The 27135-nt window shown below is 41.3% G+C and overlaps 1 protein-coding gene across 6 annotated transcripts in view; it reads right to left on the reverse strand.

Moving 5' to 3' along the window:
- Positions 1-27135, reverse strand: part of atp8a2 (ATPase phospholipid transporting 8A2) — a 445463-nt gene that overhangs the window by 309507 nt on the left and 108821 nt on the right. For all 6 annotated transcript variants that reach the window (XM_062974659.1, XM_062974657.1, XM_062974656.1 and 3 more), the window contains exons 7-16: positions 26177-26250; positions 23882-23951; positions 20337-20464; positions 18549-18660; positions 17373-17538; positions 10921-11048; positions 9170-9247; positions 7691-7779; positions 6380-6424; positions 4693-4768 (exon numbers count right to left, since the gene is read on the reverse strand). In XM_062974659.1, coding sequence (XP_062830729.1) covers positions 4693-4768; positions 6380-6424; positions 7691-7779; positions 9170-9247; positions 10921-11048; positions 17373-17538; positions 18549-18660; positions 20337-20464; positions 23882-23951; positions 26177-26250 — 966 coding nt within the window. The remainder of the gene's footprint in view (positions 1-4692; positions 4769-6379; positions 6425-7690; positions 7780-9169; positions 9248-10920; positions 11049-17372; positions 17539-18548; positions 18661-20336; positions 20465-23881; positions 23952-26176; positions 26251-27135) is intronic.

The following is a 27135-nucleotide window of genomic DNA, read 5'->3' on the forward strand; positions in this document are numbered from 1 at the left end:
TCCATTTTCACAATTTACAATAGATTTCGCTTACCCAATTCTATAGCAACAATGGTGACCATCTTATCACCTCAGCTTTTGCACACAGCTGTTGTTCTTTCTTTCACAGGTATTGTCAGCAGCTGTGTGACATTTATTACTCTGCTTGATGTCAAACTAAATGTCAACTTTACCTCAGAGTTATCACTAAATGGCCAACACATATTTTCTAATTCAGATATTTAAGGTGACATTCAAATAACACAATATTTATTTATCTGTCAGTATCACACCTGGGCTTAGAAACAATGTGTGACAAATAGACCCAATCCCAAACTGTTGGGAAGATTAAGAACATTTTGATTTTTTTGTTCTTAAAATTTTTAGGTAGTCCTTGACCCATATGGATGCCAAGGCATTATATATAACTAGCTGTGCCCGGCCACGCGTTGCTGTGGCTTTTTTTTAGTGATGTTGGTCAATCTACATTGGGTTTTATTTTTGTTGTGACCGTCAACAAAAATTATACAGTATTATTTATTCATTTATTACATTAAAGACATATGATAGGATATTACGCTATAACATATACGACTATTTCACAATATTAGTAGTAATATATATATATATATATATTGTTTTGTTTTGTTATTAGTATTATATTGTAGTGTATTATAATATTATTAGTAGTATTATATGTATATACAATGTATTGTATTATATATGTATTGTATTATTATATATATTAATATATTGCAAATTGGCCCCAGAGTACGGAATGGCCTTGTAGTTTCAAAGCTTGGGTGGTTCCGTGTGTTAGAGGGGGGGAATGCTTTGTTGGGAGGTGCTAGGTGGTCCTGATTGTTTCCTGGATGGAATTTGTGTGTTTTCAGACTGTTGTTGTTTATTTACTGTGCTGAGATGAGAGAGTGATGAGTACGGAATGGCCTTGTAGGTTCAAAGTGTGGGTGGTTTCCTGTGTGAAGGGGGGAATCCTTTGGTGGGAGGTGTTAGATGGCCCTGATTGTTTCCTGGATGGAATAGCTGTGTTTTTAGAGTGTTGATCTTTATTTACTGTCCTGAGATGATATTGTTGTGTATTATTGTACCACAGTAATTATTTCATATTACAGTAGAATCTCACCCAACATTCGTTTATGCAATGTTCTGGATTATGCAATGGAGTCTGCCTTTTAATAGTCAATGTTTTTGGAGTGAGTGTTTTTAATGTATTGTGATATTTTGGTGGTAAATTTGCAAATACAGTAATTACTACATAGCATTACTGCGCATGGAACTACTTTTTGTGTCAAATTTGTTGTATAACATGATGTTTTGGTGTTTAATTTGTATAATGATGACCTAATTCGATGTGTAATTGGTTTTCCTGAATCCCTTCTTATTATCCAACATATTTATTTATGCAACGTTCTGCCGGCTTGTTTATGTTGGATAAGTGAGATTCTAGTGTATATTTATAATGTGATATTATTTGTTTAGAAGTGGATTATATGAGGCGCCTTCTGTTATAACAATAATAATTATTATAGTCTTGAATGATTATCATTGTGATAAAAATAATAACTACTTATTATTAGTTGTTATTATATTGTTGAATGATTATCAATGTTATAATAATAATTATTAATTTGTGAATGATTATTACTATAATAATAATAATAATTTTCTATTATTACGATTTGTTAATACATTGTTGAATGATTGTCAGTGTTATAATAATAAGAACTGACTATTATTATGAATTATTATGTTCTCGAATGATTATCAGTATTATACTAATAATAAATTAGTATTATTATTGGTGATTATTACATTCTTAACTGATGATCAGTTATTATATTAATAATTATTACAGGGAAGGGAAAGGTGAGGGCGATAGGGTTTGAGAGGGGAAAAAGGGGGGCTTCTGAGGCATTGGAGGGGTTGTAATTTGTGGGTGAGAACAACAACAACAATAACAACAACAGAAAAGGGGGAAGCTCAGCCTGGGCCAACTTGGGCCTTCCCTTGACTTGTTTTGGGCGCCAACTTCCACCCTTCCTGGCCTGAGGCTCTTTCCTTTTCCCCATCAGCCGTTTAACCGGGTGAGGGGGAAAAGGAAGGGCCCTGAGGCCGGGAAGGGCGGGGGTTGGCGCCCCAAACAACTCGAGGGGAGGTCCAGGCCTGCTCGAGGGCCGTGCCCTCCTCTTCCCCCCTCACCTTGAAGAGCTTGAAGACCTCTGAGAAGAACCGAGAAGGGAGGAGGAGGAGAGAGGGTGAGGCGGGGGGGGGCTCCGCGGGGCCTTCCTCGCATTGGGGGGAGGGGAGAGGGGCGGGAGGAGGGGGCCTGAACGGCAACCGGGGCCCTCCATGGGCCCTGAGGGGGGAGGACATTGAGGAGGAGAGGGCAGAGAGCGACGTGAGGCCCGCACGCCTCCCAGCGCGGCCTCCTCCATCCCGCGCCCAGCAAGGAATCGGCCTTCCTGCCTTCCTTCCTTCAGCTCTGAGGCGAGGTGTGTGTGCGCGCGCGCGGGAAGGGATGGGGGGGTGCGCGCAGGCGCACATCGCCTGTTGCAGTTTTTGGCCGTTTGTGGCCCTGTGATTGTGTTTGTCATATAAATCTTACTGGAGCCGCGCGAGCGCCATAAAGGTTTGAAGCATGGTGTTTTTGCGCATGCGTACTTAGTTTTGGCATTTTTTGGTGTTGTGATAGTGTTTTATGTGTAAATTTGTTGTATCTTACTGGAGGCGGGGATGATGGATTGCGTTGCCAATTTTCGAGTTTGGGGGGGCTGTAGATTTGTTGTTTTGTCCATCGCCGTGATGCCATCACTCTTTTATATATATAGATGGCAACTTTTAAAATGCCATATATACAACATAAAGAATATAAATAAATAACCCAAACAAAACAAATCCTGGGAGGCTTACATCAACACATCTATACAACCAGCAAAATCTGGGCAAAGTACCTGGGCAAAGAATAAAAGTGTGCTGACCTTAAAAGACTATTACTAAGGTGCTGATTGAATTCTCCTTAAAGAAGACAATCCAGAATCTAGGAGCCACCACAGAAAAGGCCCCTCCTTTGTGCATTCAAATTGTGTTTCTCCTGCTGATGGTACTCAGAGAAGGACCAAACATCCAACAAGATGGTATGAAAGAAGGAGCTTGTTCTTAGAAACAAGATGATAACATTCAAGTGAGTCCAAGGTACACATGATGTCCCTTTCTAGTCATAACCAAGTTTCTCCATTCAGAGCTCTTGGAGAATAATATTTGCAGCTTTTACATGTTTGTGATCAGAATTATTCTTGGATTACAATGCCAAGAATCTTCAGTCAGGATGCTGTCAGAGGGACGCTGGGAGTTATAGTAAAAAATTAACTTTTCCAAGCTCTGCTTGTAATTTCATTCACCACAGACTGTGTTCACTTAGACCTCTTGCTTACATCAATTTCCCCATTTAATTTCAAATGCGGAAATGGACCCTTCTGAGTTCTATAAATATCACAGCTGCTGCTCTTGCAAAAAATCAATGTATTGGGACTTTTAAATGGTAATGACTAAGGCATCTGTGCTTAAATTTCATAATTCTTTTCAATTCCTGAAAGTATATACATTGAAACAGACATTTATTTAGCACATGCAAGAATGACAAAAATTTACACAAAATTCTGCTTCTGTGCAGAGGTTAGTGCCTAAAGGTGATGGCATTGTTGAGGATGACAAGTGCTGATCACTGCTCCAAAATGGGACCAATGGCTTCCTTGAGATCTGCTATGGAGTCTCTGAACATCATCCAAGACCTTGTAGTGCAGGCTGTTAAGTTGTTGTGAGGTTTGCGAACATGGATTTCTTGGTGATTCAGAACCAGTAGACCTCCTTGGCAAGGATAAGGTTGTCAATACATCTTACAGTTAAAATTCTAGCAAAAGAAAGGCATACTCCTGATTTGGTAGGAATAGTCCTAATTATTACTTTTATGTCCTGCTTTTTTCAGCTGCTTTTAAAATGTCCCCATTTCTCTCTCTTCCTTTCACTCCCCCACGTTGTCCTCAGCTTACTTCAACTGTTGTAAAGTGAGTTCAAAGTGCAAAAATAGTTTGCACTGGATTTACTCTGTGGAGACAAAGGAAAGGAGAGGCAGAAATGTCCTCTCCAAAGGGGCTAAAGCAAAAACAAACTGCTGCAGCTTCCCCTGAATTGTTTGTTCTTTCTCATTACTAACTTTTGCCACCTTGTCTGCACACTGATGTTCCTTAGCCACCAGTATCCTGGTTTTAATCTGCAATATGTTGCAGATTCTGAAGACTGTTTGCTTTTTTAATTACCAAACTGGACCCAGCGTTTTTTCACTTTGTTTACTTTCTTGTAGGTCTGACTTTAGACATCCCTGTGTTGCCTTATACTGCTTGTAGCAAGACAACACCTATGCAGCGCAATCCTATGTCATACCCAATCTCAATGGAGCTTACTCTCTGGTAAGCATGCATAGGATTTAACCATGATCCCAGCAGCAACTCTCAATAATTTTGTTGTTAGAAATTAAATCACATTAATTTTAGCTGTGAATATACATTCAGCATGGAATGAAAAACATGATCTACAGCACTGATGTATCCTAGGTTTATCTTCCAGCTAAAAAGAAAAGCTTTCAGCATTACAGTATGTAGAACAATTATTGACAACATCCTACAGAATTGGACTTACATGCTCACTCTCGATGTTCTGCAGCAGTCTTGGGTCATCAAATTCACAAGATTCGCTGGTGGAAGGAGGAAGCTGGCTGAGAATACCAAAAAGAGGCAGTAAAGATTTGACCTTATTATATTAACACGAAACATTGAATGTCGCCTAACACAGGAGTGAAACTACTGGTGCTTCCAACCCAGTACTGCCAACATTGAATGGAAGCAGATCAGTTTTTGGCAAGAGTATTTCCTAGCCTGAACAAGAGGTGCCAGAAATTGAATTAGCGATCTTCTCCATTCAAATGATGTGCACTACCACTGAGCTATGGCCTCTCTCTTTCAAAATGTGCATGCACAGGATATTGGTGCGGAGCACATAATCAACTATTAAACCAAAGCATGGGGCATCTTCCTGAAATATTGGTCCCTGCCTTTTATAAGAAATGCAACTCTAAATGAGTCATAGAATCATAGAATAGTAGAGTTGGAAGAGACCACATGGGCCATCTAGTCCAACCCCCTGCTAAGAAGCAGGAAATCGCATTCAAAGCACCCCCGACAGATGGCCATCCAGCCTCTGCTTAAAAGCCTCCAAGGATGGAGCCTCCACCACGGCCCCGGGGAGAGAGTTCCACTGTCGAACAGCTCTCACAGTGAGGAAGTTCTTCCTGATGTTCAGGTGGAATCTCCTTTCCTGTAGTTTGAAGCCATTGTTCCGTGTCCTAGTCTGCAGGGCAGCAGAAAACAAGCTTGCTCCCTCTTCCCTATGACTTCCCTTCACATATTTGTACATGGCTATCATGTCTCCTCTCAGCCTTCTCTTCTGCAGGCTAAACATGCCCAGCTCTTTAAGCCGCTCCTCATAGGGCTTGTTCTCCAGACCCTTAATCATTTTAGTCGCCCTCCTCTGGACGCTTTCCAGCTTGTCAACATCTCCCTTCAACTGTGGTGCCCAAAATTGGACACAGTATTCCAGGTGTGGTCTGACCAAGGCAGAATAAAGGGGGAGCATAACTTCCCTGGATCTAGACGCTATTCCCCTATTGATGCAGGCCAGAATCCCATTGGCTTTTTTAGCAGCCGCATCACATTGTTGGCTCAATGAGGACATAGGCTGCAATTTAGCATGGCTCAGTGTAGCATAATACTCTTGCATGCAGGCCTGTGCTAAGCTATGTTATCCAGCTTAACCTGTACCTTATAGAAAATTGTTATTTGTTTATGTTCCTGTAACCAGATGCAAAATGATGACAACAGCACTGAGATCCATTCAGGTTCTCCAAGGGTCTCAGTGTTGGTGTAATTATTTCATATCTAGCTACAGGGACATAGACAGATGCTTCCCATATGTGTTCAGAGGGTATACAGTAACTCAGGTGGCTTTGGCTGCTGAGATGGGAATACCAAATTGCACAGTTCCCTAAACAGAGCATACAAATGTGTACGAGGGTTGGGCTGGAGAGCCCTTGTGGCCTCTTCCAGCTCTTCGATTCTATGATTCTATGACATGTGGATGACCCCTAAAAGGATGACAGCCATATTTTCATTAGTATACCCATAGCCACAAAAAATCGAAATCTACAGTTTAAAAAGGGGAAATTTCAAAGAGTTACCCTGATTTATGTTTCGTCATTGATATTTGCCATTCTGGTGGCACACAGATGTCTTGGTTTTCATCTGCAAAATGTTTCTGGATCTTCACTTACCTGAAGTCCTCTGATGAACATTCTCTTGCCAGTTCTGGAAAGTGACTAAGAGAGAGAGAGAGAGAGAGAGAGAGAGAGAAATGCATAAAGGATTAAATAAGTTGTCTAATTAGGAGAACAGCACACAACAAATGTTGTTAAAGCTATTAACCTCTAGATGGCTCCATAATCACCACTTCACAACTAGCTAGATGGCCACCTTACCAGAAACTTCAATCCTAAAAGATCACAAGTCCTCAAAACTTTCCTACTCTTTATATGTTTTGTCATCATTGTTGCCCTCTTGTCATCATTGTTGCCCTTCACTGAACCCACTCCAACTTGTCTATATCCTTCTTAAAATGAAATAAACGCAATACTCCAGATGAGACTTGACTTTCACAGTATAGTGGGACCATTACTTATCTTGAGTTGAAAGCCTGAAATTGTATTGGATTTCTTGCTGCAGCATCATATTTCTATTTTATTGACTTTATGGGCAACTATAATCCCAATGTCATTTTAACATGTGCTATTGCTGAGATATTTATTCCTCATCCTATACCTGGTCATTTTGGTTTTCTGGCCTAGATAAAGAATTTTGCATTTGTTTCTGTTGAATTTCATTCTATTAATTTTAACCAGATTTTCTAGCTTATCTGGGTCCCTTTGAATTCTGTTCCTATCTTCCAATGTGTTATCCACTTCTCTCATTTCCGTATTGTCTATGAATTTGATTCTTCCCTCCAACCCATCATCTAATCCAGTGGTTCTCAACCTGTGGACCCCAGACATTTTGGCCTTCAACTCCCAGAAATCCTAACAGCTGGTAAACTGGCTGGGATTTCTGGGAGTTGAAGGCCAAAACACCTGGCGACCCACAAGTTGAGAACCACTGATCTAATCCATTGCTAAAGTATTAAAGAGTGATGACATTGGGAAAGAACAAGATCTTGGCCCTTGAATGTGCTGAAAGCAATAATATCTAAGCCCTGTAGTGAGCTGTATTTGGGAAAATGGTTCCCTATATTTTCCTTACTTCAAACATGGTGGGGAGATTTTGGGAAACATGCAAGTGATTTCCCCATTCTAGAACTCTCCCTGCCCAAATCTCAGGTCTCAGTACCATACTGTAGCACAACATCACAGTTCTTTGTACATTAAAAAAAACAAAACCAAATACAACATTCCCACATCGTTAAAAATTTGGCAAAAAGTGTTATCAAAAGGTATCCCTTGCTAACAACTAAAATACATAGAACTAAAAGATATGTGTTGCTTTAACAAAATGAATACATTCGATCAATACAATGTGCATAACTCCATACATACCCGTAGGTTACTCCAGCAATACTACATTTCTTGAAGTTCATAATATTGCATGTTAAGGTTCCTGTTTTATCTGAAAACAGGTATTTTACCTAGAAGACAAATGAAAGGTTTGAAGTAGGTTGCTAAATATATATTAGATACAAAAGGCCGAGGAAACAAAAACAAACAGGAACTAGCCCAAATGAGTCTCTCTACATTCAGCAGGACTTATTTTGAAGTGAGTATGCAAAGAATTCTAAGTGATTAGGAGTGAATGAGATCATTATTAAGAATGGCAAGGATTTTTTAAAAAAAATAAAGATTAATATAGGAGTGCAAATTCTGCAGCCCTCCAGACATTGTCAGACTGGTGAAGAATGGAGTGTGTTTCAGTCTAACAACATTTCAAGGAGCACACCTTTGATATTGTGCATAAACACTTGGTTATTTATAGAAATTCCTTATTGAGGAAAACCACATCTTTTTTCAGGTTTTCTCTCCCTACAGCAAAATATCATTCTAAAGGAGAAAAAGCTCTTCTCAGAGTATGAATACATAATATTTGTTGACAGAAGGATCACTCTGAAACCAGGTCTGCTTTACTTTTTTCTTACTATTTAAATAGCACTGTGAAGATTGACTGTCTAGACGGTTTCCAAAAAGGAAAACATCCCCATGAGATGTAATGCTCTGCTTTATATGTTATTTTGAGAATCTTAAAAATACTCAGTATATTTTGCTTACATTTACTGAGACTAGAAGTAAGAGACAGAGCTTTGATGCCCACATGTAGTACTCAGTGTTTTTGGTTTTTAGAAAATTATGTTAAAAGAATTGCCAAAAAGGTTTTTGCTTGATGTCTGTGGAATCAACCAAAGAATAATAGAATCACAGAGTTGGAAGAGACCCCAAGGGACACACAATCCAAGCACTCTTGACAGATGGCCATCCTGCTTCTTAAAAGCCTCCAGAGAAGAAGACTTCAAGGCAGAATATACCGTAATACATGCGTAATGCAAAATGTTATTCAATGCACGAATAAAATGTTTTTGGTTAGTAAATCTGGAAATGGGTAAAGGCAACTCTGCCTCATTGTACTAATGCACTCTTGCCCCTCTCATTGAATTGGCAATGGAAGGAACCATGACCTTCTGGGTATGATCTACTGTCAATCCAGGCTGAAAGGTCTTCTTGACGTATTGGGCAGCAAACAAAATATCACAGCCCACAGTCTTGAACTATAAAGTCTACTGGTATTATCTGGATCCCACACTTGTCTATACTCTGAGTTGAAAAGGCTTACTGTGTGGGCATGCAGAAGAGGGGGCAGAAGGAGATATGTCTGTTTAAGACCAAGCCATTGCTATGCGTCATTCCTTTCAAACATAACTTATAACTCTAGAAACACAGTTAATGCACAATCTTCCTAAACAGCAATGCTTTGCCCACCTCTGACATATGGGCTCATTTTTGCATAACTACATAATTTGAGAGCCTTACCTGGCCAAGTTCCTCATTAAGATTTGAAGTTCTGGCCATTGCAGGTGTGTCTGTTTCACTATAATACATATCTATGTCCTAGAAAAAAGGAATGGAGAAAGGATTTGAGCTGTATACTATATGTTACATTTGATTGTAATGTACTTTGCCAATTGTTCTACTCTGTTGCGCTGATAATTTATGCTGTCCTGGATAACATAGCTTACCATCACCATCACTCATTAGTTGTTACATTACTCAAAGGCCCTTACACATCCATTTAAAATATATAAGGTATACAAAACCAATGCAGCAAAATGATATTACAGATACAGTCAGCCCTTTCTATGCACAGGTCCTGTATCCACAGAATCAACAAACCACAGCTCAAAATATTCGGGGGGAGGGAGGGATTCCAGATAGTAATCCTGGATTTTGTGGCATGGCAATGCGTAAGCATAACTTCATATAACTTCTCATCATTTCACAGATCCTCAGGCTCTCTCCAGCACTCGTTTGAGTTGTTCACCGCTGTGTATAAGGGATGCCATTTTACTATGCCATTGATATAATAACACTTGCACATTCACAGATTTTGGTATCCGCCAGAGGTTCTGAAACCAAACCCAAACAAATATGGAGGTCTTATTGTAGTAACAAAATACTTAAATAATTTTAGGGATATCAAAAATTCAATCATACAAGAGAATTTCTAAATTGCCAAAAGGATAATCAAACTGAGTCTCCAAAACAATACATGACAATTTGATCTAATATTTTCTTCTTTTTTGCCACCAAAGTGAAGGGAATCACTGTATATGTTTTATAATCATATCACTCAAAAGAAACTGAACTGATTCTCCAAGAGAGTTCCAACTTCAGTGAATCCGCAAAGATTTCAAAAATCTCTTTCTTGTGTTTGTATACAAGGGACAGGTTACCAAGTAGTAGACAATGTCTCCTATCTTAAATTGCCCCAAAATATATAATGTGTTTTCAAATGGGACCTTATTATAGCATTCTTTTAGAACAGCAGTTGGCATAACTTAAAATCACAGAACAAGTTGGGTCTTTCTTTTCCAAAAATCCAAAGACTGAAAGTTTTTGCTACCTCCAGCATTTCCACCTTTGAGGAAAGGGGACTAGCTACACATTCAGCACCATTGAGTTTCTCTCAAGGAACTATTGCTCCAACTCTGTCTGAAACCTGATGAGGAAAAAGAAGGAGGACTCCAGGTACTGCAACTTGACTACACAAAGCCCCTGTAAAAAGCAGGTGCCAGATGAGGAACAATGCATTCAGTTGTCAAAAATATCCAAAAACTGAAAAATCTCCGGTCTCAAACATTTTGGATAGGGACCTCCAACCTGATCGACAATGACAGTTTTTTGACGAACTAGATCACTCTTCTCTCACCACTTCCATAAAATAATTCATACTGTACTGCTTTATTGTGTTTATATTTTATGCTAGTGTTTCACTGATTTCTTCCTTCTATATTTCCTGATAATTTCGCTGAAGGTAAACCACCTAGAGAGAAATGTGCATTAATTCTTCATATGAAAAACTTTCCTGCCAATCCAGAAAATGACATTTCCCCTTTCACATATATAACAGTATGAGGCCTTGCCTCTGCGCCCACTCCACCATGTCCAAATTATATCTTAGAGATGAGGAGTTCATGATTCCATGCTTGACTACTAAAATGCAAACCTTTGTGACCTAGCTTTGATATGATTTTCTTCACTGCTTTTGCAACCCACGTACTTACCCAGTTTATAAAAAGAGCCTGAGTAAACTTCACAACTTCCAGAGTCACCAACAGACTGATGGGAATGAGGTTGTTATACAAGATGATGAAGGTGAGCAGATTGTATCCAAAATTGACAGACAACATTTCTGTGGGCCAAGACAGACAAGCAGAGAAAAGAGTTAATTGGAAGGCAGGTGCTTGGAAATATTTCACCAAACATCAAATGAGAATATACTGGCTACAGCTTTAATTAGGGATGGAAAGAAAGTTCTTTTAATTCAACGGTCTCAATGAAAGGAGCATTCTCATACTATGCTTCAAGAAAATGCACACTTTGCTTTCAGCATCCACAATATTTTTTGTTTTGGTTTTGTACTGTGAGTTATTTTTGTAAGCTTGCCCCAAGTCCTATTTGGAGAGGGGGTGGGATATAAAGATTATTATTATTATTATTATTACTATTATGTTAGGGTTTCTATAGGACATTCAGATAAGTAAAGTGTGCACAAAACAATATGCTCATTTTAATAAGTGAATGGTTAGAATGTATATAATGGTGGAGATATGCAAAGTATGCTTCAGTTAATTAAATACAATTCCATACATTAAGAAAATTGCAAAAATAAATATACAGATTAGGAGGAAAAATATATAAATGCACAATTTTCAATGAGAGAATGAAAAACAAATTGTGGAAATGAAAAAGGAACCTACTCCTTTTTATAGAGTTATTGGAGATCTTTTGTCTTATATTTGTCAATCTGTGTCTAGCCACAGTTTTTTAGAATTCACAAACTCCTAAGGTTGTATTATCTAGCAGGAATATCAACATTAACATTCCCAATAAGAATCTTTTGAGTTCTGGGCTTTCAGGGAATTTAAATTATTTAAATTATTTATTATTTATTTAAATTATCTTCATAATTACCTTACATATTTATTATGTAGGCACGTTATGAAGTTATACTCCCTGTGAAGGTTCATCATAGCACATAGACATTTCCCAACTAGGAATATTTCCCATACATAAAAGCAAATGGTACTTATAACACATGAACATGGTACTTGTAATACATTTCAGTGGTAAGGAACATCAATCTATACATTATTTGTGATACATGAGCACCATGTATCTTATTTTTAATCTGTTAAGGAAATGTGCAACTCTCATTCAAAGGACTGACATACATTTCAGCATTTGCTAGTATTTCAGCTTTTCCAATATGCTGTATTATTTGAGCATATCTGTAATAATTGTTTCTTTGTGAGAGGGAGTATTACTAGTTTGTGAACTAACATTTCAGAGTATTGTAAATTCAGAGTCTTTTAATCTTTTATACATGATATAAACTTCATAGCTGACAGCTTATTTTGACTTGGTTGCCTATCCCTAACTGATATAATCTAACAGCTTTTAAACTGCCTTGAAACCACACACACAACACTCCAGATTTTAAACTATAGGTTTATCTGTTTATCATCAAATCAGAATGCATAGAGAATGTCTGAAAAGATTCAAAATGTTTTGCCCAGTTTTCTGTTATCTTTATATGAAATTTCTCTTTTCTTGGAGATACAAGTTTTAGAAACTGATATTGCATCCTTATCTTTTGTAACATTTTGACAAGCTCTCCACTCAAAAGTAGCATTTAGTCCTGCACCTTTAACCGTTTCCCTGTATTCCTTATTAACAAGTACCTTCTAAATTCTGAACATGTAAATACAGGGACTGTTAGTAATAACAGTAACTATTATGGCTACTGTTATTTAAAAAACCATAATACATTTTCCAATACAGTACACAAAAATAGCACAAAGTTCTACAACTTGATACAACAATGAGACAGCACATTAATGCTGGTAGAGTTCATAGAAACTCAACAAAACTGAGAGTCAAAGATTTCCCATCTTTAACTCTGATTTTAAAAAGATGTTCATGCACATGAACATGTTATCATCACTTCACACTTTAAAAAATCACAGAGGTGGGGAGGCCACAAAGGCCATCTCATCCTCCTCAGTCTGTAACTCCAAATCTATAAGTAGAGCATCCTCAGAAGGTAGCTGTCCAGACTTTACTTGAAGATCTCCAGGAGTTGTGCACCCAAGGAATATTGGTTTTAGAGACCACTGATTCATTAATTCAGTTCTCAAGTTCTCAAGTATCTTTTCCCATCAAGATCGTTTTTCTAATGTTGAACACTCATCTATTCTCCTGTACCTTAATCCCTTATTTCTGCTCCCACAAAAAAATGCTCAGAGGAGACCAGCAACTAACCACAACTAGAACTAGCCCTGGACAATTATAGGAAAAAACTATATTTGACCATAGCAAACACACACTTCCCATACATGCGCTTAATATTTAATACCAATGTAGGCAAGCATTGCTATTTTTGGGGAAAACCAATGGGTGTGGGCATGGAAGAATTCTAAACATTTCTTCCTAGACTGGCTACATATGAATCACCAAACCAAGGAGGAAAAATGGTCATCTGGTATTTGTCTGCATGGTTTATTTACATTAATCCATAAGTACAGGCAGCCCCTGAGTTACAAATATCTGACTTACGAACTATTCATAGTTAAGAACAGGGGTGAAACAACAGGAAGTGAGAGAAATCCACCCCTCAGAAGCGAAATTTCCTCCTGAAAGAGTTATCATGGGGAAAAGGTGTCACAATTGAAGCTTTGTCACAATCCATGTTTCTATAACAAACCAAATTTTTCAAAATCCTATTAGCACAGGGACAGGCAGCAAAACAAATACCATAGGGGTGTTAACCCTTCCTAATGCTATCCAAAGCTTGCATATAAACACACACACACACACACACACACACACACACACACACACACAAATTCAACTTGGGGGTGCCTGTAGATACAAATATAAAAATAATTAATTTAATCAAATAGATCACATTGCACCACAGCATAGACTATGTCAACTGAAGCTAATATTGTTATTGTGGTATTACTATTATAATCATTATTAATTTTATTCCTATCCCACCTTTCTCCCCATACAGACTTAAGGTGACTGTTTAGGGGCTAAGCTGCTGATAGGCAATATCCCCTATCCTGATGTTTCAGCTGTACTTGGACAGAACAATTCTTCAGACAAAGGAGGCTGTTCAGGTCCTGAACCGGTGTCTGGCCACTGTGTCGGACTGGATGAGGGCGAACAAATTGAAACTGAATCCAGACAAGACAGAGGTCCTCCTGGTCAGTCGCAAGGCTGAACAGGGAATAGGGTTACAGCCTGTGTTGGACGGGGTCGCACTCCCCCTGAAGACACAGGTTCGCAGTCTGGGGGTTCTCCTGGACTCCTCGCTGAGCCTGGAGCCCCAGGTCTCGGCGGTGGCCAGGGGAGCCTTTGCACAACTAAGACTTGTGCGCCAGCTGCGCCCGTTCCTTGGGAGGTCTGACTTGGCCACGGTGGTCCACGCTCTGGTTACATCCCGTTTGGACTACTGCAACGCTCTCTACGTGGGGTTGCCTTTGGAGACGGCCTGGAAGCTCCAATTAGTACAACGGGCGGCAGCCAGATTAATAACTGGGGCGGCTTATAGGGAGCGTACCACCTCCCTACTTAGCCAGCTCCACTGGCTGCCGATATGCTACCGAGCCCAATTCAAAGTGCTGGTTTTGACCTATAAAGCCCTAAACGGTTCTGGCCCAATCTACTTGTCCGAACGTATCTCCTCCTATGAGCCAGGAAGATCCCTAAGGTCATCTGGTGAGGCCCTGCTCTCGGTCCCACCTGCCTCACAGGCGCGGCTGGTGGGGACGAGGGACAGGGCCTTCTCGGTGGTGGCTCCCCGGCTGCGGAACACCCTCCCAAGAGAAATACGGCAAGCCCCAACCCTTTTGAGTTTTAGAAAAGCCCTGAAAACATGGCTATGTGCCCAGGCTTTTGAAGATTAAACGATAATGACGACCCGGACTGATTTACGGCTACAGCACGAGGATTTTGGAGGAATGGATTTTAATCATATGTTTTTATATTTTTATATTGTTTTAATTGTTTTATTGGATTTTTATTGCTGTTTTAATTATGTATAGGCATCGAATTGTTGCCAATTTTGTACGCCGCCCTGAGTCCCTTCGGGTGAGAAGGGCGGGATATAAATGTTGGAAATAAATAAATAAATAAAAGGATGCCCTCAAAGATAGGACTGACCTCTTTAAAGTAGGACACACATCCATCCTATAGCCATAGTTCCCATTTTTAGGTCCTTTCTGGAAGTCTCACCTACCCCACACTTAAAAAGTTTATTTGCAGGATTAGTAAAGTAAAGGTTTCCCCTAACGTTAAGTCCAGTCATGTCTGACTCTGGGGGTTGGTGCTCATCTCCATTTCTAAGCCGAAGAGCCGGCGTTGTCCGTAGACACCTCCAAGGTCATGTGGCCGGCATGACTGCATGGAGTGCTGTTAGCTTCCCGCTGGAGCGGTACCTATTGATCTACTCACATTTGCATGTTTTTGAACAGCTAGGTTAGCAGGAGCTGGAGCTAACAGCAGCCGCTCGCACCACTCCCGGGGTTTGAACCTGCAGGATTAGACTTGGCTTTTTTTACAATGTTGAGTAAGCTATGAGGGGTGAAATAAAAGGTGTACTATATTAAATATGGGATGGAGTAACTAAATAGGAAAGTATTCTTCTCCCCATTCTCACAGTACTAAAATCCAAGTGAATATTAATGGTGCAAGATTCAGAATAAACATCACGAAGCCAATTTTTTTCAAAGAACTATCTAAAACTATGGCATTTGATATTGCAATGTGGATAGCTTCCAAGGGAGCCATCCACATTGCAATCTCCACATTGTGCACCAAGGCTTGGAAAAGTTCCCAGAAACCACAGCCAACATGGCCAATGGTCGTGATAACTAAGGGATTCTGGGAGCTATCATGAAAAAAGCCCAGTTCTACAGCTTAGAACTGTGAACTCCTGCTTCTTTTTCCTTCCTTCTAATCCTGACTGATAAAATTTTAGAATGAAAAACATTAGCACCAAGGCGCCATTAAGATCCACAAGTTACAGTCAGCAGCACTCCAACAAAGAATGTCTTGAGTCTTTCAGTCCTTCTCTGAGAGCTGCCTCTCGGGAGAATAGAGCTCTTTGAATGTGACCATTCAATATACACCCAGAGCAGCTGAGAAAACAAGGCTAAAGGCTACTGGTTTGTCAGTGTTCGATGGTTTCCTCCCAGCAAGGGAAAAAATAGAAAAAATATTCATTCTTGGCTGTGTGAACATTTATGAAGATTTGCATTGCTACTTTCTGTCACTGATGCACACTGACAACATGGTTCCTTACAGCCATACTTTAACATTCGCTGTCCATGCATACAGATCAGAGTTTCAAAAAATTACATTCTAGAACAGGCATGGGCAAACTTTGGCCCTTCATGTGTTTTGGACTTCAACTTCCACAATTCGTAACAAATGGCTGAGGGATTCTAACAGGTGCAGACCAAAAAGTAACTTTCCCAAGCTCATTGTCCAGGGGTTTTCCTCACATGTTGTAGTTCTTCAACAACAGAAACAACATTATTTGCTAATTTTAACACCAAATGGAATTTGTTGGAGAGTGTTTTGTATCCTGTGCTGCAATGTAACTACATTATAACCCCTTGATGCTCTTCAAAAGGATCAATGTGTACTTTCTGAATAAAACCCAATTTCTTCAGATACGGGATAAAGTAGTTGCCTGTTTTTTAAATGCAGTATCTATAGTCCCTCATACTTTTGCATAAGGGTTCCAACTAAATCAGATAAGGAAAGATAAACAGAACCAAATGGATGTCAGCTACAATCCACTGCATACATAACACTGCCATATGATTGGTAAAAACAGCTGAGACAATAACTGCAGCTGCTTTTGTTCAGCTCCAATTTACAGCTGCCTCTTGGAGGATGAAAGACCAAGAGAAACTGATGATAGAAGGCTGACTAAATTGTAAGTAAGCACAGTATCGAGACCACAGAACAGTCAACCGTGATGTAGGCTGTTTTCACACTATACAATTATGGCATTATAATGTCACTTTAACTATCAAAATGCCTCCTGTGGAGTCTTAGAGTTTGTAGTTTCTCGAGGGACAAGAGCTCTCTGGCTGAGAATTATAAACACCCCTCATTAATTTGCAAATTTCACAATATGTTACCATGGCAGTTAAAGTGAAATCATAATGCTATATTTGTGTAGTGAGAAAGATACCTGGTGTTCTCCAGAAATATTGGATTAAAACTCCAACCATTTGCTATGTTGACTAACAGTGACGGAAAAGTCATTGTTCAAACATTGAGCAATCCCCAGCTTATTTGATGGTTTCAACAGTTTGTGCTAACCTATAATTTAATCTCCTCTGAACCAGTTCTCTTGGCCTTTTACTTTCCAAGATGCACCCATCTATTGGTGCCATGGAATCGATGCCCACAATACCTTGATTCTACTTACCATTGGAGCCAAAGTACCAAATGTCATCTCCATGTGTTCTGTTCCACAGTAAGGCACCCACAGAGCTCACTAAAGCCATGACGAGGAGGATGCAAAACAAAATAAGGATCTGCATATTGGTCACTTTTTCCACATTTGATCTTTTCAAGGGAGCTTTGGTTGAATTCTAGAAAGAAGCAGTCACAGAAATGGAATCATTGGGGAGCTCTCAATCTGAGTCATAAAAATATCAGAGATGTTCTCACTTACTTTTCTGAATTCAGTCAAATATTTTGCTTAGCTGACTTGCAAGCCAACATCCAACTCTATGGTTCTATGATAATCTAATTAAAACTCAGAGAAATACAATCGTTCTTTTTAGGACCAATAAGTCATGCACAAGTGGAGAGTGTTTTCAGGTGCTCCTCAAACTCGTCATCAGGCATGATAATACAAAACATAGAGGATGAAGGAAGGAACAAGACTCCACAGTTCTGCTTTGTTTTTTTACATGGTATTTATATACTTGCTTTTTATTAGGGTCACTAAGAAGTGGCCTGTCTAATGTATTTTTAACAGCAGTTTGCCCTAAAGAAGCAGTGGTCAACACATGTGCCTTGCTTTAAATGAAAAACCACTTCATTTTTTGTACTACCAAAACAAATTCAGCAGCAAGACATCAAGATGATATTGAAGCATGCTTTGCAACAATTAGGAGATTTTTTTTTCATGTCAGGAGTGACGTGAGAAACTGCAAGTCATTTCTGGTGTGAGAGAATTGGCTGTCTGCAAGGACGCTGACCAGGGGACGCCTGGATGTTTGATATTTTACCATCCTTGTGGGAGGCTTCTCTCATGTCCTGAGCTGGAGCTGACAGAGGGAGCTCCATCCCTGGGTTGGATTTGAACCTGCAGCCTTCAGGTCAGCAACCCAACCTTCAAGTCAGCAGTCCTGCCGGCACAAGGGTTTAACCCATTGCTCCACCGGGGATTAACTATTCTAATAAAGTTATGTTATGCAGGGAAATGATTCAACTGCTAATTCCATACATAACATACCTTTATTAAAGACACAACTATAGTTGGTCCAGTTGAAAAGCTAGCTTTTTTTGCATTCTCACATACATGTCTAAAAGTAAATGTTTGACTTAAAAGAAAACACTAAAACTATGTTTTAGAGATGAACAGCTACTTTACCTGCATAAGTTTTGTATCATGTCCTGTGTAGACAACTACTCCTAAAACCCATTGAGTATTCCTTATCTGTGCACCTCTTAGTAAAATCTGGTCAGGTCCAATTGGGACTGGACTGAAAAAAAGGGGGAGAAAGGAGGGGAAAGCAAGAAAATATAAAACACAATTTACAAACAAAACATGGGACAAAGATGCTTTCAGTATACACACATTTTTAAAACAATGAGAATAATCAAGCCTGGAAAAGAAGTACTTAATTGTAGCTCTCTTTGTTTCAATAGGCACTGAAGCCACTTTGAGTTTTAGTTTAGCATTTAAAAAGATATCCAAGATACTGAACCCTACCTCTCCATCCCATGGACATACAAGCCATCTATCACAAATGCCACAAGTGTTGCCAACATGTTGCCCACCTGTTTTTGCATTCCTGCCCTCTGAAGATGCTTCTGCTTAATTAAAGTAAGCACTGCTCAATTAAACAGGAAATAACACTTTCAAAACAGGGACAGATTTTTTTCAAATTGTGTTACATAGTGTAATTGACAGAAGGATATCATGACGAAAGGGTTGGATCGGATGGCCCTTGAGGTCTCTTCCGGCTCTGTGATGCTTTTCTATGGCCTTAGCTATGCTGACCATGTGCTGCAAAAGCGCACTGAAGTGCTTTAAGGGCTTTAAACCAACATAAGCAAAGTCAGGGGAAAAGTCTGGGGAAAAAAGCCCTTAATGCACATCAGTGCAAGCCAGTGTAAGCTACACCCCAGGGCAAAATGAGCTGTGCAAAATGTAAGCCACTGTGTGGACACCCAAAGTGGACCACTGATGTGAACTTGCTCATTTGGGGGAGTGGGGTGGAGATTGATCCTGAAACCTTGGTTTGTGTATTCACCATTCAGACCTCAAACCAGTTCCAGAATTCCCTATGTAATCATCTGCATAGAAAAGCCACTGCCGCTGATACCAGTTTGAAACTGGTCTAAGTGGTCAGTGTAGATGTGTGTGCTCCATGCAGTCATTCCAGTCACATGACTCTTCGGCTTAGAAATGGAGATGAGCACCAACCCGCAGAGTCAGACATGACTACACTTAATGTCAGGGGAAAACCTTTACCTTTACCTATGCTATGGTGGCATGGAGGAGAAATCCCATAATTTAAGATTAAAGTAAGATAGCCATTCCATATGCACCCTGTTTTTTGAACAGCCATTGCTCTTCTGCCTAAATTCAGTTGTGAAGCAGCAAATTCAGCAGCATGCCAGGAAATGCAGCTTCTGGTGTATTGCAATGTGCCTCTATACGTCCTACTCTAGAAAACAACATAAGCAAAACAAACCAGTTTCCTGCCACAAGAAAGTTTAAATTTAGATTCTAGTATTGAGATGTAAAAATGTTTAAGCTTTGTCAAATGTTTCTTTATCTTGTAATTGCAACTCAATCCCACTTATGAATGCAGAATACACCTTTTTTTTTTGCTACTATGAACAGGTTGACACACATAGAATAAGTCTAGCGCCCCAGAATAAATTTAAGCACCCTGTATTTTTTGCAAAAAATAAAAATGCAATCATCTCTATTCATTTAATTATTAATTATATATATTCTCCACCTTTCCACTAGAAAAGCCACTGAGAGTAATGGTGAAATTAAAATAAGCAATAATAGAATACAGATTAAAATCAAACTACCCATTAAAAACATAAGAGATAAAGACAACAACATTAGAAATGGAACAATAAAAGGCCAATAGCCAACCAGGAAGATTTCTTGAGTTCTTCTGTAGCAAATATATACCTTTGGCCATCTATACGCAAGTTCCCAGTGAAGTCATAAAGATGACGGTTAGGACCTTCACACTCTATCTTCCCAGTTATCTTCATCAACTCTTCTCTCGACTGCAGACTTGCCGTCTGTGTCAACCCCTGTCATGAACCAAATCACAATTAGGATCAGCATCATAAATACATTTTCAAGGATTCTATTGCATCGGTGCTGCAAAGATATAACTTTACCTGCCGTTTACTCAGTGGTGCCTATTGGGTCTCCTATCAGTGTGGCAGTGAATTATCTTTGGGTTTTAGTCTGAACTTCATAGAGATGATCTATTGGGAGAGAGGGTTCAGAACTTCAAACAGCACCTTTAAAATTCAGACTAAAACTTAGAGTGGATCCACTGGTTTGGTGACTAGCAACTGGCATGCCCTTTATGGATTTAGACCTTTCAAAGTCTATTGTTACTAGTATATATTCCTACTGTAATAAAAAACAGAGTTACTAGTCTGTTGGACTGTGTCTATGCTACCCCTTGTAATCATGTGAATGTGTGTGTGTGTGTATGTGTGTGATTGTATGTGTATTAGTTTGAGTGCATGCGGGAGAAGAGAAGATGCTCTTGCTCCACTTGGAAAAAAATGACACATTTCTGACAGATCCTGCAAAATTTGTTGAAAATACCCATGCATAAATTCATAGGAAACACATGGCTCAGTGAAAATTTGAGAAAAGGGAATTTCCTGATCCACTCTGGTTTTCTCCATGACTATTGGAAGAAAGGTACTTCATAAGCCACAAGTGAGCGACAAACAACTTAAGAGACCAAATACAGACCTCTGGCCATTTTTGTGCCCCATTTCTCTCCTTCCAGGTGCTTCTATCTCCACTATTTTCTTCTTTCTCCTCCAGCAAGGAAGGGGGCAGTCTGTCTTGCCAGTCTGTAGGGCATTATAATGTGTTTTGGCTTCCTATTAAGGCATAGAAAACCACTGCATTTGCTTGCCACCAAATTTCAATTGCAGTATTGGCAGGAAATTTGGAAGTCTGAACCCCTCAGTGAGTTGGTCAGGCCAAGGCACCCATATGCAGAGAAAAGGGAGAATGAACTAAAATAGACTGTAAAGCTTTGAAAAAATGTGTATTTCATGGTATTAAGTAGCTCAAGTGATCTAATGGTGATCTATTTAATAGGGTACTGGAGAGTCAGTTCATTGGTTTTGCCAAGGAGGAAATGGTGAAGGGTTTGCAGTGACAAATACTATACCTTGGGAAAATATTTGCATCCTTTGAGCTGCACTTTGCCCATCCTTGAACTAGTACAATCAGGGCCGGCCCCACTCATGCGGCAGCTGACGCCGCCGCCTCGGGCGCAGGCCCGGGGGGGCGCCGTCAGGCTGGGCGGGAGGCGGGGCACCGCCCTGACGGTGCCCCGCCTCCCGCCCAGTGCGCCCTGGCCCGTCTGGCCTGCTAGAAAAGGCCAGACGGGCGAGCGGGAGTAGCGTGGGAGGCGGGGCCAGCTCTGACGCCGCTCCCCCCCCCCCCGCCCAGCGTGCCTTGGCCCTGCCTCCCACGCAGCGTGGGAGGCGGGGCCAAGGCACGCTGGGCGGGGGGGGGGAGCGGCGTCAGAGCCGGCCCCGCCTCCCACGCTACTCCCGCTCGCCCGTCTGGCCTTTTGTAGCAGGCCAGACTCAGCGGAGGTTTCTCCAGGCCGCGATTGCGGCCTGGAGGAACCTCCGCTGAGTCTGGCCTGCTACACAAGGCCAGACGGGCGAGCGGGGGTAACGTGGGAGGCGGGGCCAGCTCTGACGCCGCCCCCCCCGCCCAGCGTGCCCTGGCCCCGCCTCCCACGTTGCGTGGGAGGCAGGGCCAAGGCACGCTGGGCGGGGGGGGGGGGAGCGGCGTCAGAGCTGGCCCCGCCTCCCACGTTACCCCCGCTCGCCCGTCTGGCCTTGTGTAGCAGGCCAGACTCAGCGGAGGTTTCTCCAGGCCGCGATTGCGGCCTGGAGGAACCTCCGCTGAGTCTGGCCTGCTACACAAGGCCAGACGGGCGAGCGGGGGTAACGTGGGAGGCGGGGCCAGCTCTGACGCCGCCCCCCCGCCCAGCGTGCCCTGGCCCCGCCTCCCACGTTGCGTGGGAGGCAGGGCCAAGGCACGCTGGGCGGGGGGGGGGGGAGCGGCGTCAGAGCTGGCCCCGCCTCCCACGTTACCCCCGCTCGCCCGTCTGGCCTTGTGTAGCAGGCCAGACTCAGCGGAGGTTCCTCCAGGCCGCAATCGCGGCCTGGAGAAACCTCCGCTGAGTCTGGCCTGCTACACAAGGCCAGACGGGCGAGCGGGGGTAACGTGGGAGGCGGGGCCAGCTCTGACGCCGCCCCCCCGCCCAGCGTGCCCTGGCCCCGCCTCCCACGTTGCGTGGGAGGCAGGGCCAAGGCACGCTGGGCGGGGGGGGGGGAGCGGCGTCAGAGCTGGCCCCGCCTCCCACGTTACCCCCGCTCGCCCGTCTGGCCTTTTGTAGCAGGCCAGACTCAGCGGAGGTTCCTCCAGGCCGCAATCGCGGCCTGGAGAAACCTCCGCTGAGTCTGGCCTGCTACAAAAGGCCAGACGGGCGAGCGGGGGTAGCGTGGGAGGCGGGGCCAACTCTGGCCCCGCCCCCCCGCCCAGCGTGCCCTGGCCCCGCCTCCCACGCTGCGTGGGAGGCGGGGCCAGGGCACGGGGCGGGGCCAACTCTGGCCCCGCCCCCTCACTATTCGCCCTGGCCCCGCCTCCCACGCAGCGTGGGAGGCGGGGCCAGGGCACGCTGGGCGGGGCCAGGGCGCCGGTGGCGGGGGCGCTTTTCAGCACCCCCGCTTTACATCAAAAAATATCTCCGGCCGGCCCTGAGTACAATTTAATTGTTGTTGTTATAGTCCAAGTAGTTTCCATTTCATGCAGATTCTAAAGCAAATCTACCACAGTGTTCTCTTGGCCAAATTAGTTCACAAGGAGGTTGTCTTTGCCTTCCAAGGGTTGAGAGCATGTGATTTCCCCAAAATCACCCAATGGGTTTCCATGGCTCAGTGAGAATTTAAACCCAATCCTCAAAAATCATAGTCAAATGCTCAAACCACTATCCCACACTGGACTTCTTTAATGCTGCTGTTTTAATAGAAGAACAGGAGCCGCCGGTCGCACAATGGGTTAACTCTTGTGCTGGCAGGGCTGCTAACCTGAAGATTGGGTTGCTGACCTGAAGGTTGCCAGTTCGAATTCAGGGAAAGTGTGGATGAGCTCCCTCTGTCAGCTCCAGCTCCCCATTGGGGACATGAGAGAAGCCTCCCACAAGGATGGTAAAACATAGAAAAATCCGGGCATCCCTGGGCAACGTCCTTGCAGACGGCCAATTCTCTAACACCAGAAGTGACTTGCAGTTTCTCAAGTCACTCCTGATACAAAAAAATAAATAAAAGAACAAGCATTCAGACATCCTCCTTCAAATCTCATCTTCCAACTAATGGTAAACACATTCTGTGCTATTCCTAACTGTCATTTCATTGACTTTCATAAAGTGAAAGAAGCAAGTTTAATTTTACCTGTCGTATTTTAAGATTAGTTTCTCCATCGAGATTAGATGTTTCAATGTAGCACATTGCCTGAGGTTCACTGTAAAAGCATAATTTTAAAAATATCATGTATCAATCACATTGCACTTTAAGGTAACCTCTACAAAGAAAGGTGCCTGAAAAATAAAGGTATTAAAAATAAACTGACATCCAATCTCTAGAATAATTTTGTCAACCATTGATTTCCCCACTAAAAGGCATTTGGTGATTTTTTTTGTCATAACACCATATAGATTTGAGTATTTTTATAATTAAAATCATGGAAAAAAAAACACACACTTCCTACAAAATCAAGATACACACCAGCTTCCAAGCATGCAAACTCTGGTGAACTGAGGCTTTTTTAATTAAAAGAAACCAACATCTGTGTGATTCATTATGCATGTACTGGTATGAAAAGCAACTAAATGCAGAAATTAATACTATAAAAAATAATAAGAGATATGGGGCCACTTTCTACCATAATGTTGCCTCAGTCTATGACACCAGTGACACAGCTGCATAGGATCAGTTTTCAGGACAAAGGTTTTGTAGTAACAGATGTATGGAAGAATTGCAGAAATGAAATGACTTATGCAGCTCATTTCCTGCCTATCATAGACATTTCTAGGAAAGGAGATCATTGTCCTCTCACAGCACAAGTGGTTCTTCCATTCAGATATGTTGGTAAAGGTGTGCCACGGTGTTACAGGGAACTGGGCATCATATTTGTTTGTATGTGAAAAAGAATAAGAAAAATGTCTCTTGCTGTAAACAAAACACCATATCTTCATAAGAGAAGGTTAAATGGAAAACCATGTGCACTGATGTGACTTTAATGTGGTTTTGCAAACTTCAAATGACAAGAAACAAGATCTCACTTAAGACATTAGGAAAAACTTCTTTACTGTAAAAGCTGGCTAAAAGTGGAATAGGTTGCCCTCAGAGGATGGTGGAGACTCCATCTATGGAGAGCTTTCATCAAATGGGATTTTTAGGAGTGCTTTGGTTGTTTATTTCTCTATGGCAGGAGATAGGTGGCCTTTTGGGGTGCATCTACATTTTAGAATTAATGTAGTTTAACATCATTTAAATATCATGGTTCAATGCTATGGAATAAATGTTGTCATGACTTTAGTCTTCTTTGCCAAAGAGTGATGTTTTCTCACCAAACTATAATCCATATAATTTGACTCCTTGCAGTTAAAATGGTGTTAAACTGCATTAATTCTATAGTGTAGAAGCACTCAAAGGTCTCCTTTCAGCTCTATGATTTTAATGGTTCTAGATTTAAAACGCTTTAAACTGTGTCAGTGAATTGAGATAGAAATTGTATTGACAAAAACGATCCTAAATTGTGTCATTCTTTGAAGGTTAAGCAGCTCTGGCTCTGGTTACTGCATGGATGAGTGAGTGTCTGTAACTTGGCGCTTCACAAAATAACAGTGGGTTACAAAAAAAATTTAAATACCACCCATGGGAAAACAGTGGGATATAAATAAATAAATAAATAATGCTTCACTCTTTTCACTCCTACTTTGAATCTAGTCTTTGACAATAGAGAATGTGGTCCAACCTTTTCAGCAAGATGCCATCCAACCATGACAGATCTCACTGAGACACTTCAGACTACAACTGGCATAAGTCAAAGTGAGAAAGAACAATAGCCAGGGATTATGGGGGTTGCAGGCCAAAATAGCTGAACAATACCAATTTACAAATCCCTGCCAGATGTCAAATATAAAATAGATTAGATGGCACTCCAGCATGCATGGCAGTTAACAGATGCAGCTCCATTCATTGGTGTACTTTTCCTTCCAGTCTACAGGGTTGGGGAACAGATGGCAACGCAGCACATTTTCTGTAGAAGCAGGCCTTGAATAAAACATGTGTGCCTGATACTGAACAGCAGAGCTTTTTGTCTGTGGAATGTTAAGAACAATTACAAAACGAAAAATGCTAAACCTTTCCAAGATATGCTCAAAAACTTAGATGTGGTGCATTGATGGAAAGGTGGGGAAGTGCAACGTAACTTGGAAAAGATACCAATACTCATACTGACTTAGAATTACAGAATCAGAAAGGACCATAAGGACCACCCAGTCCAACCCTCTGTTTATCCAATGAATACACAATCATTTGGGGGATTCTGGCAATTGTTTTCCAATCTTGGAAGAAGAATGATGTTCTTGGTCAAGAGAATTTATTCTTATTGGGATTTTTGGTTGTTTTTGAACCTCAGTTTAGCAGAGGCATCACACATCACACCCATCCAGTATATCTGACCTGGTAGACAAAATGATCATGTCTGCTGGGAGGTGCTGCCCATTGGTGACCTTCACAATGTCTCCCACTGCCACCTATTGAGTCAGGGGCAGGAGTGCAGCAACAGCATGAAAAAAGAGAAAATGAACAAAGACAGAAAGCAAGAGCCCAAATCTATTGTTAATCAGCTAATTCATCAAGGAGGAGACACGGAGACATTGGTGTGTGAGAACGACCATTTGTGGGCAGGGTGACCTTTCTATTGCAATGGCAGAAGTCTTTGGTCCTTGCCAAACAGGCAGGATCCAGGAGCAGAAGTAATACATTGAACACAAACATATCAAGACATGGACACTCCAAAATGATGAAGCAGGGAAGGACTGTATACAACAAAGGTAAAATGAAAATGGCATCATACAGGGACTCAAAGAAACAGATGGAGAGAAAAAGACAACACAGATGGACTAATTTGCATTGGGAAATGCATGACTGATTCTTTCTTCTTCCTGTCTCTACCCCCACTGTAGTTCACCACTATCCCAGAGACTATTGATGATGATGATGATGATGATGATGATGATGATAGAATGTCACCAACAATGAATACCGGATTCACGTGTTATGCAACAAGTGTGCCGTAGTAGCAAATGCATATGTGCATTGGAAAATTAACACTGGGAGCATTACTATTATTGCTATTAAAATTGTTAAGCACTTTTTAGATACTGTTTTCTTTTTTAAAGAAAATACAATCTTTAACACATTTTAGATATCCTTTTTTAAAAAAACAGCCTTGCCACATTTCAATAATAATAAAACAGATAGAAGCATTGTATCTATAATATAAAGGAAAACTATGTTTTCCTCCAAGAATAAACAAATAATTGAAACATGTTGTGTGTTGGCTGGGGCACAACACATTAAGGAACAGCTCAGAGAACATCCAACACCATCCCTGCATGTTTATAAACATTTATGCT

This window comes from Anolis carolinensis, chromosome 3 (genome assembly GCF_035594765.1).
Source record: "Anolis carolinensis isolate JA03-04 chromosome 3, rAnoCar3.1.pri, whole genome shotgun sequence".
Lineage (NCBI taxonomy): Eukaryota > Metazoa > Chordata > Lepidosauria > Squamata > Dactyloidae > Anolis > Anolis carolinensis.